The 12,250-nt window shown below is 32.5% G+C and overlaps 1 protein-coding gene across 2 annotated transcripts; it reads left to right on the top strand.

The window, feature by feature from the left end:
- Positions 1–3,164: 3,164 nt before the first annotated feature.
- ATG6 (beclin 1 protein) lies at positions 3,165–10,336 on the top strand. Of its 2 annotated transcripts, none has more exons than XR_011220958.1 (9): positions 3,165–3,474; positions 4,078–4,613; positions 4,962–5,086; positions 5,871–5,919; positions 6,227–6,385; positions 7,032–8,541; positions 8,634–8,705; positions 9,079–9,228; positions 9,901–10,336. XR_011220958.1 is itself a non-coding variant. In NM_001247064.3 (9 exon segments), coding segments are annotated over 9 exon segments (1,572 nt in total). In that variant the 5' UTR covers positions 3,234–3,314; the 3' UTR covers positions 10,136–10,336.
- The last annotated feature ends 1,914 nt before the right edge of the window (positions 10,337–12,250 follow it).

Here is a 12,250-nt window from a genome sequence, read left to right as displayed (position 1 = left end):
TTTATTTTTTTAAATATATAAGTGATCAAATTAAAAGTTTGCTAAAAGTAAAAGCAACTTGTTGGACTCGTATGATTTTGAGATAGTAAAAAAATTAATGATGCATAATCAAAAGTAAAATATAAAATAAATTATATAGTAATTTACCTGGAGAGAAAAATAAACACAAATATTTTTACCTTCTTTATATTTTCTTTGCTTCAATCCTTCAATTAGTAGAACAATCGTGCTGATAACGTATTGTAAAACTAAAGCAAACTAACAATATAAAGATAAAGAAAAGAAGAATATACGACAAGAGATATAGAAGATGAAAACAATAGAAATAGGAAGACAAAAGATGAGAGAGCATTTCATATTCTTCAAAGTATTTATCAAATCTTCAAGCGTATACAATATGAACCCTTATGTCTCTATTTATAGTGTAATATAAAGGCATACAAAAGGTTAGTCATAAACATGACATTAACATGAATATAATGAGGGAGGTTATGGAAGGGAAATGTTACAAGAGTAATGATTTTAAAGTAGGAAATTATGGAGGTTGTGATTATCTTCATAATTGAGGAGGTTATGTAGTAACTTCTTGAAGTAATGGACATCCACGTTATATTATTTTATAACACTTTCTTAATTATCCAATGAATCTTTTCTCACAAATATAACTTATCAAAGTGAAAAAGGTTAGAGAGATAATTACAGGAGAGAAAAAAAATGAAAAATACATGACTTTGTGAGAAAATAATGGTGGAGGAGTAAAAGAATATTTATTTATAATGTAGAAATAGGACCAAAGTTCATTTTGATGATTTATGTGTGTGTATTTACTTAGTTTTTAAAATTAACCTTTTTAACACATTTATTTTGCTAGATACATATATTTGACGAATTTTTTTTTATAACAAGGGAAAAAGGTTTAATATATCCCTCAACTTTACCATTTGGAGTTGATTTACCCCTCGTTATGAAAATGTCACATATATGTCTTTATTGTTATACAAACGGCTCATATATACCCATGCCGTTACAAAATGAGCTCACATATACCCTTCATTTAACGGAAGTTAAAAAATTAGTTTTAAATTTATACTTTTAATTTTAATTTTTTTAAAAAATTATTTAGGGGTTTACGTGATTCTTCTATCAAAGTTCAATGTATATTTTGATTTTTTTCATACATGAATAATTTTTTGACTTTTTTATTATAATTATTTGAGTTTCTTATTCTTATTTTATTTTTTTCTTTCATTCCTTAGTTTAAAGAATAAAAATTTAAACTATTTTTATCTATATTGCAATTTGATTTATGTATTCGATGAAAAAAATTTGGTCATCTACAATAAGTTTTACAAAAATATTAGTGAAACATAAATAATTTTGATTATCAAAATAATAATTCTAAATTAGTCATTGAAACAAAAAAAAGTCAAAAAAAATTTTTGACGAGAGATTAAATTTACTCATATGGGATTATATTTTTTAGAAAAAAATAATAAAAAATTAGATTAAAATTATTATTTTTTCATTTCCGTTAGAGGAAAAAAGTATTTGTGAGTCATTTGTTTATAAGTAGGATATACATGAGTCACTTTCATAACAAGAGATATATAACTCTAAATGATAAAGTTAAGAGGTATATCAAACTCTCTCTTGTACCAATGAAGATTCTATTTCAAAGCAAAAGGTCACAGAGGAGGACCAAACCTTACCTCTCATACAAGAGTAGCTAAAATGGTAAGTCATTCTTGCTATTTTAGCTTCCAAAAATAAAGCAAAAGAGGAAGATTGTTCCAAGTAAAATCAGACTTCCAAGAAAATCTAGGATAGAATACTTAGTACCATTGAAGAAGAGCTCAATCAGGGTCGAATATAAAAGTGTTTTTCCTTAATTTGATTTTAAAGTTTGAACGAGCTTCTTCATCATTCTTCATAGTGGCTACAGTCTTCGCGTGTAAGTGTATATTTTCATTGAAAAACTAAATTAGCTGTAATTTGTTTCATGTACGCTATATTCAAATGTGATGTACATGTACTTGAGATATATTATTTTCCCCTGTATATATATATCCATGTTTCAGGATATATGTGGTATCAAAAGATATATATTGACTTTCTGCTCGCCTTTCTCTAAATATACTTGTATATCAAAATATATTTGACTTAAAACCTGAAGAGTGGTATATCGTACTTAAAATTTAATACAAAATTATTAATGAGAAAATTGTATATAATAGCAAACTAATAACAGAAAATAAATGGAGTAGCTAGGGTTTGATTTAATTGTGCTCCATAGCAAATGTTTGCAAAAAATTGTCAGGCGCTTCGCTCTCAAATATCTCGCTCGCCACTCTCCTCCAATCTCTCGCTCGCTTCCTCACTTTTTATACAAACACAAGTGTATAAAAATTGTTTCTAATTGTATAAAGCAGAGAAAATTGTATACATACATATATTTTTGTTGCCCTCTCTCTCCTCTTCCAGATCTCGCTCGCCACTCTCCCAAATCTCGCTCGCTACCCTCGCCTTTCTCACTTATACAAACAGAAGCGAAATGTATAAATTGCGTTTCTGTTTGTATAAAGCGTGAGAAAATTGTATATACACATGCAAGTACATTTATTTTCGTCCTATACACTTATAATTATACAATAAAAATACTCCCCTGCCCAGTTTCTTTTGCCTTTCTCTCTTTCTCGTTACATACAATTTTGAATTGTATCTAATTTCTCTCTTTCTCGTGTTATACAATTCGATTCAATTGTATATTCCTTGTCAAGCCTCTTTTGTCTTTCTCATTTTATACAAATTCAAATTGTATATAATCGTTCAATACAATTATAATAATACAATTCATTTTATACACTTTGTTTTTATACAGTTCTCTGCCCAAGTGTCTTTCTCTTTCTTGTTTTATACACTTCGTTTCATACAATTTGCTTCAACTGTATATGTATAGCGAATTATACAGTTTCTATGTTTGCTATGGAGTGCAATTACGCAAACTTTGTTATAACATACAAATATAAATTTTTTATTAGCTATATGTGAAAGTTGCCCATTACTAATTTGTGAGATAATATGATACGAATGCTTGCGTAATTAGTTAAATGTTTTTTTTTAATCTTTTAAAATAAAATAAATTTTGCAAATTGACAGGGTGAATCGTGATAGACTGGGCCGGGTCAGCCCAGCACGCCACTTTTGCTTTTCCCTGAGGTAACTGCCCAACGTACAGCTTGTTCCTTTTCCAAAATTTCGATCAATTTGATAATATACTCAATTTCAATACTGAATACAGAAATTCGTCCATCTCCATGGTGAAAGGCAGCAGCGCTACACCGGATAAGGGTCGGACTTTACCGGTTGACCCGAATCTTCCCCGGTACATCTGTCAGAACTGCCACAATCCCCTTTGCATCGCCGGCGTCGATAATTATGCCGACAAGTTTTTCCCTGATTCTTCTTATCGCTCCGGTTAGACCCTATTCTTCTTTCTCAAGCTATATGTATTCATTAATCGGACCCTAAATTATGGAATCGACTATGTTGATGCCCTATGATTCAATGTTTAGGAAATTGTGATGATTTAGCTAGAATTGCTGCAAATAGTTATGTGAATTGATATGTATTGGAGGTACTTACTGGGTTTTTGACCTTTTTTTGGGGTTTAATTTCCATATGCACTAAAAGTTTTTACCTTTACTGAATTTCTTGGTGAAGAAAATGTGGGTTAGATAAGGTTTTAATTGTTATCCTACTTAGTTCAATGGAGGTGGCGACATTTTGTGTTCAAAAGGTGTTTATTTTTCATAAAACGAATAGCTTCCATTTAAGCCCAGGGTCAATCGAAAACATCCTCTCTACCCTATTAAGGTAACGGTAAGGTCTGCATACATTATGCTTCTTGAGACCTTACTAGTGGGATGACAGCGGGTATGTTGTTGTTGTCGAAATCCTTAGATTACTTGTTTCCATAGATACTCATTGGAATTGTACAAGGGCTTCTTTTCTATAAGTTTAATGTCTAGAAGACCAGATAATGCATCTACTAGTTGCTGATTGGGAGTGTTTGTGCAGGGATGCAGGCCTCTTCAATTCATGGAGCTGGTAGTGCTATAGGGTCGACGAGCCGAATGGAAAATTCGTATGTTATGTTGCCAAAGCAAAGAAATCAGGGATCAGGAATTCCGCCTCGAGGACGAGGATCTGCACAGCCAGATGCAAGCCAGTTTGGGAGGGCCATGGAAGAATCATTTGTGGTTTTGCCTCCACCAGCTGCTTCAGTATATAAGTGTGAGCCTACGTCTGATGGATCTGGTACAAATCTTCCATCACCAGATGGTGGACCTCCAAATGCTCCCATGCAGTCAAACAATTCTGGGTTTCACTCCACCATCACTGTCCTAAAACGTGCATTTGATATTGCCACAACACAGACCCAGATTGAGCAACCTCTGTGTCTTGAATGCATGAGGGTGCTGTCTGATAAACTTGATAAGGAGGTTGAAGATGTTAACAGGGACATACAAGCCTATGAAGCTTGCCTTCATCAATTGGAGGGAGAAGCAAGAAATGTTCTTAGCGAGGCTGATTTTCTGAAGGAGAAGTTGAAGGTTGTTAACAATTTTGAGTCACTTAAAGGACATCATAGTTTTCCCTTTATATATAAGAGGACAAGTAAATTAAGATGCCATGAATCCCGATCCAGCACAGTAGTGAAAACATAGACCTGTAAAAATATCTAAGCACCCTGAAGTCCTCAATCCTGGTGCTATCTGTTGAAAATGGGTCTGAATCTGAGCATATTACAAAGATAATATATTAGAATGAAATGAAACGAAGTTGGGGATAAAGAAAGCTGAGGCTTAGTACTTACTTTTTTTACAATCATGTCTGCTGCACGTTTATTCTTTTGTATTAAGGAGCATTTACTAACTTTAATGTACTTGATGCTGTTGAAGATAGAAGAAGAAGAGCGGAAACTTGAAACAGCAATAGAAGAAACAGAGAAGCAATGTGCTGTAGTCACTGCTGAACTGAAGGAACTAGAGATGAAGTCTAGCCGCTTTAAGGAGTTGGAAGAGCGGTAATTCTCGAATGACCTGGATTGCAATTTTTTAATTTTTTGGTGCAGTAACTAGCCTTCATAAATGTAGTTTAGGAGTTTGTCTCTCTTTCTAGGCCTATGTAGCTGTAAGAATTTTCTTTTCTCTGTTAATTGCTAGGATTCTTCTATCTAGAAATTGGTATGTCAGAGCCTCATTGAACTGACACTTTCAGATGAATTTCGAGAGCCCTTGGCCAGAAAACTTGGTGTCACTAAAGGGGGATTATTTGAAAAGAAGTCGACCTTAGGGAGACCATTCAATAAAGTAAGGTCGTAAAAATGGCTCATGGGGAGTCGGAAGCAAAGCATAATTAAAGGGGTAAGACAAACAAGTAGAGGACCTACACATATGGCTTCTTTTTGGTTGACCCATGAAGTTTTTAGTTTGTACTTTGCCAGAAAACTTGGTGTCATTTGTAGAGAATTGCATTATGTTGTAGGTTTTATACTTTTTGATATATTGCTGATATACGGGTGATTTTTCATTCATAAAATTATCTTAATTCTTACCTGGCAAAAGGAATTGCCGAGACCAAATAGCTTGAGATGGAGGCATATTCATTATTCTTGTTGTAGACTGTAGAATTATGAAGGAACTCAGAATAGGTTGGTAGTGAAACCTACAATTAAAAGAGTACCTGTCACTACATCCCGGTTTGGTTGCCTGGAACAAGAGTTCAATATAGTTCTCTATTATTTAAATTAGCTGTTTGAGATTACCCATCACTAATTGCTAATTGTTAGCATTCCTTTTATTTAACAGGTACTGGCATGAATTCAATAACTTTCAGTTTCAGTTGATATCTCATCAGGTTTCTTGCTTCCTCTTCTCACCATGTGTCTGTTTGTGTGTGTCATATTTAATTTTCTTGTGAGCATAGCTTTGGTCATATCTCTTATAATGGTAGTTTGACTGTTCTTTTGCTTCATATTTCACATACTACCCCTCCCCTCTTTAGAGCTTTGTATATATTGAGAACAAAAATGTAACTCCATTTAGATGATTGGGGGAAATCTGACTCAATTTTTGGGATGGAAGAGAAGTATCTCCTCTTTTCCGGGGTGGTAGTGCTGGTGTTGGATGAAGCAATCCCTTTTTAAGAAGTATTTTTGCTGCAGGAAGAGAGAGATGCAATTTTAGCTAAGACAGAAGTTTCACAAGCTCACTTAGAGCTGCTAAAGCGGACTAATGTGCTCAATGATGCATTTCCAATCTGGTATGATGGTGAATTTGGAACAATTAACAACTTTCGTCTCGGAAGACTTCCTAAAATTCCGGTATGTTACTTTAATTTATTTGGATATAATTGTCTGATTCCTAGTAGATAAATTCAGTATCATGATTTGCTGTAGTATCTGATATTCTATACTGAAATTGTATTTCTTTTAAAGTGCTTCCTCACTGTATTAGATTAATGTTAAAAATATACTTAATGATTATTTTAGTTGGTTTAATTGGTTGGAGAAGGAGTTGAGTAAATTTTGTAGTTGAAGCAGAAATAGGTCTTGGAAATTGGATGAGGGAGTAGAACCTCTGTTTAGGGAATTATGAAATATGTTACCTCTTCAATTTCATCTCCTCTTCAATACAGAATCTGATGAAAGGAAAAGGAGAAATAGCAAGTACTACAGAATTTAATTAGTTGAACTCCATGCAGGTGTATGAACTGCTATGTTTCATTTATTCAGAGTTTTGATATGATAGCAGCTATTTATTTTCCATTTTTTATATTTTAATTTATGAACTGATATTTTGTGCTACACTTCAAATGGTAGAAAGAGTTCATTTTTAGCTCTATGATACTGTATGTTGAAATTTCTTGTCTTGTTGGGTTTTTTTTCTCAACATAAAAATACTCTCATTTTTTACTGTTTTTTTTTTTTTTGTTATCTATAATGTACAATTTTTGTGATACATGCTTAGGTTGAGTGGGACGAGATAAATGCAGCATGGGGTCAAGCGTGCCTTCTTCTCCATACAATGGCTCAGCATTTCCGACCAAAGTTTCAGTATCCTTGTACATCTATTTTCTTGTTTTTGAGTAAAATATCATATAATCCGTGATACCTTGATCGATCGATCGAAGCTCCAGAACTATCTTGTATTGCCTAGTTTGTTTATTAGGACGCAACTCCCAGCCTAAGTATTTTTATTTTTGAGTAAGAACTCTCAGCCTAAAAAGTATTGGAGCTTATGGCGTAAGCTGTCTCAGATACCATTGTTATAAAGAAATAACTATTGGTACTTAAGATATATCCTTGCACAGGTTTAAGGTTTTGAGCTCAGCTATGGCACAATTTGCTACTGGAAGGTGAGCTTTGATGCTATATTGCTCGGATTTTTAAGATGTCGCCCGCTACGTGTTGGATCTTCCAAAAGTTATGATGTATTTTTGGAGTATCTAACATGGGTGCGGTGCTATTATTGGAGGATCCCAGCAAAATAACGATGTGGTCAATAGGACACGAGTGAACTAAAGGTTCAAATATATAGAGGTTAAACGGATTTTTGATCCCTCTTGAGACTAGAATAAACTGAGAAAGAAGTTAGTTTGATCTTGTCATTGTAAACTCGAATTTTGAGAGTCCACTGGTTGATTCAAATGTAAAGACGAAAGCTACTATGAAATGACACTTGACTAACAAGAGCAAGATTTTGAGAGAACTTTCAATGTGTTTGACTATTTAGCCACAAACTTGTCAAACAAAAGGAAGACGTGACTTAAGGAAGTTCGTTTACCCAATTGTCCTTTTAATGTTATTGGCTATTTCAAGTATTCCTAACCTAGAACCCTTTCAGGTAGACTTTTAATTACTTCAGCTCAAGTTGCAGTAATCTTGTTCGAACTAACTTTCACGAATCAGTGCACTCTCTATAACTCAATTGTCCTTGTTCAGGTTAAAATTTTGTACCTTAAATATTCTTGACTTTAAATGTACTATCGTGACAGATCTAGATTATGTTCTATCCGAGGTGCATAATGTTTTTATTGAATCTTTGACCTCACCACTCGAATTAGTGTATAGTCCTCTTGTTGAATTCTATAATTAACCTGTGTATTTTTTCAATCCAATCCAACTTTTCTTATTCAAGCCTTCATTCTGACATGTTTTTCAGCAGGGTCGTTACTAGTCTTCATGCTGTGGTTTGTGTTCATACTTCAAAAGATTTTACAACTTTGGCTCCATTCCTAAAGTTCAAATTTTGTTCTTTTCTTGCAAAATCATCAATCAGCTAAGGTCTTGAACATATTTGGGAACTTAGAATATGTTCTTTTCAAGTAAAACCTTTAAATAGTCGATATTGAACCAACTTGATTACATGGAAGACAAGGGTTCTTTTGGATGTTAAAGAATCAGTGGGTGCAAGTCATAGATGTGGGTGGAATAGTTTTGATATTTCAAATCTGGAGTATAAATCAATAGGTCAAAAGGTAGACACTAGAATATAGTGCATTTTTACCCATTAAGTGTAGTGTTCTTGCTGTTTTCTGTCGATTGTGAATCCTTGATTTTTCCTTACTAGATATCGGATAAAAATTATTCCTATGGGAAGTTATCCTCGGATCATAGACACCAACAATACTACTTATGAACTGTAAGCTTATCCTCTACTTTTTCGTCTTAAGCATTTCTATCCAAAAATATCAGTTACCATTCTGACAATTTAATTCAAATAAGCTAATATCAGGTGGTGGGTGAATGATGCAATAATAACCATAGTCAGTATATGTAGGATGGGTAGTCTGTTTCCTGTTAATATGATTTCATTGTAATACATTGAGCTTTCTACTTGATAATAGTGAATCAGATGTATGAACTATGAAATCACTTCCTGGCGGCTGGTTTTGTTGCATTTTCCTTTCCAGTTATCTTAAATACTTTAACAGTAACAGACATTGTTTGTGATTTTCCAATTGTAATCTTTCACCTTTTAAAATTAGCTAATATGATCCCTTACTCTTTTGAAGATTTGGCCCAGTAAATCTCTTCTGGAGCACACGGTATGATAAAGCAATGACATTGTTCTTGATCTGCCTAAAGGAGTTCTCCGAGTTTGCAAATTCAAAAGACAGGGAAAACAATATTCGTCCTGATAAATGTTTTAAGCTTCCTTACAAGTAAGCCTCTGCATATTGAAGAAGCTTAATTCTGCAATACTTAGAAGCTTCAGTGTTTCAGCATAATGTTTTATCATGAATTTCAGATTATATTTTTCTTAGAATACATTGCTATTGGGTAATTGGTTGTCAAAGTTCCCACAAAGAATAGCTTGGTAGATTTTGTTTTCATTTTGATGTTTGCATGTGTCCATCTTATTTCCTTTTTATATTTTTGGGTTGGTAATGGAGAGGTTTCCGTGACTTGGCAGTTGGCGTGGTCATTGATGTAAGAGTCTATAATACATTAATATGTCTTAGACAACTGCATGGAACCAGTGGGTTAATAAGTGAGAGTTGAACAAATACCAACATGTAAGTGAGCTAAACTTATGGTTTTTGGCCATAGCTAGAGCCACAGCCTTATTCAGTTAGGCACATTTGCGAAGTACTTTTAAGTCATTGCTATTATTTTGTACTTCACTAATTTGTCTTGATTTTCGAACTACTGCTTTGATGGGCGGATGTTGAGCTTTTTATTAGAAATTTATTAGGATGTACTTATTGGACGCCACAATTGGACATGGATAACTTGACTGGACTATAGATATAGAAATTGCATTCTCCATGAAAGTTCTCGTTTGATGTATTAGTATTATGACTGTTGCGTAACTGTCTCGGGCTTTCTTGCAGGATTGAAAATGACAAAGTTGAAAGTTACTCCATAACCCAGAGCTTTAACAAACAAGAAAATTGGACCAAAGCTCTCAAGTACACACTCTGCAATTTGAAGTGGGTGCTCTACTGGTTTGTTGGTAACACAAATTTCCAGCCACTTTCTGGAACAGTCTCTTCACAAGCTGAAGTTCCAGCTGCAGCAGGATCACTGTACAGCAAACAACCAACTAATACCAAGTTTCAATCTTGAATCACTAATAACAACTTCTCCCCTCGTTCTAATCGTGTCGTAAGTAGACAAGAAACTCAAATTATATGGATGCAAAGCGATCACTTGTAATATTGCATCATTTTATTTATTTTCTTGTCTCCTTGAAATAGTTTGGCGTTGTATATATATATATATATAAATACCAATATAGCTATGCATTTATAAAGTGCATTTGGTTTACATAGGAGTTTATCAATGGAGGAATTAGAAAATTGAACTTGTGATAAATTTGTTTGAATCATGAGGGGTTTACAATTTACATAGGAGTTTATCAATGGAGGAATTAGAAAAATGGTTTATTGGTTCGAATCATGGGAAGATCATGAAATTTCAAATTCAAATTCTACTAATATTACTTCCTCCATATCAATGAGCTTTCGAGATTTAAACAAGTCTTTCTTTGATCGTAAGTTTTTTTTATAGATCTATTAAACATTTTAAATCAATTACTAAGACATAATATATTTTTACGTAGTTTACATAGATATAAATTTCACTTCAAAAAAATTTGAGAATTCTATGCGCAATTTTTTTATTAAAATTAAATTATTTAACTCTCGAAAAAATAAAAAAAATTCACATAAATTAAGACATTAGGAGTAGGTGATATCTTCCATCTATACTTTGTGTGACAAAGCTAGCCCATACATCACAATTATCTAAAAGATTTAATTAAAAGAGTCTTACAAAGTTTTACACCGATCTCTTAAACGAAACAATCTCTAATTAGTGTATCCAAATCCTTTTGACTATTCTAAGATTTAGATGAAGTCTAAGAACTGTTATGCAGATTATGGCTCCCTTTAATAATTTTTAATTACTTCTCATCTCACCATAGGGTTTAACTCTAATGCGTGGAAATTAAACACTTAATTACAATGTTTTATTCGGGGCTTGCCCTGGGGCAGGGCTCTAGCAAAACGCTTCGAGACTCAAGTGTGAGACTTAGTTCTACAAGACTTACGCCTTAAGTGTCTGACTGTACGCCCTAAGCACGCCCAACGCCCAATGCTCGAGACTCGCCTAAAAGATCTTACACCAATTATGTGTTAAAGTATTTAATTAATATTGTTGACCCTCATAATTTTCAATAAATGAATGTAGGTAACTTTTTAATCTATAAAGATAACAAGATTGAGAGTAACTCAAGCTAGATAAAAATACGTTAAATTACGTTTTTTGTTTAAATAAATTTTATTCTATATAAATTTAGATTAACCCGAGATCACACAAAGAGAACGTGAATATACCACGATTATAAATATGTGATAAGGGGATGAAAGAGTGATGTTTATACTATAAGTAGTTCTCGGAAGGTGCATCGCACGTTTGTCCTCTAATTGATATTAGAAAACTTTAATTTATATAGCTAAGTTCAAATCTAAGTCCTTTCATATGTAAGTTTAACATAAGAATATAAATCTGCACAAAATATAACATGAAAATATTGTGTTAGATGTTGGAGGTTTGATATATTAAATACTTCATGAAAAATAAACATTTTATTTTATTAGAGGAATTAATATATTTTAATAACTAAACACATAAGTTTTAATAATCAAAAAAGAAATTGTCTATAAAAAATAATACGTATAAAGAAAAATATTACAAAATGTTTTGGCGGTATACCATCAAATTTATAGAAAAAATTACAATTTCAAACGAAAAAAAAAAGAAGTAAATAAAGACATGACATTCATAATAAAAGACATCACATCAAATATATAGAAAAAAATATTTTCATACTAATTGAATTACATTTTGTTAAAAGTAGACTTACTCTAGACGAAACATATCATATGTATAAAAAACTATAATCATATAATAATAATAAATAAGACAAACAGAAAAGAAGGCATGAATATGTTAAGAATAAAGATAAACTCTCTCTCTCTCTCTCTCTCTCTCTATATATATATATATATATATATATATATATACACACACACACACACACACAATATTATTCAATGTATCATTTAGTCATTTTTTTACTATATATTATTTTTTATTTTATTTTTACTTTTGCACTTATTTTCTACCTCTATATAACATTTAAGTACATGAATTTTTTAAACATTTGAGATTACATAT

This window comes from Solanum lycopersicum, chromosome 5, assembly GCF_036512215.1.
Source record: "Solanum lycopersicum chromosome 5, SLM_r2.1".
Taxonomy (NCBI): domain Eukaryota; kingdom Viridiplantae; phylum Streptophyta; class Magnoliopsida; order Solanales; family Solanaceae; genus Solanum; species Solanum lycopersicum.
Note: the sequence above shows the minus strand (reverse complement) of the source record. Positions and strands in the feature narration are given on the sequence as shown.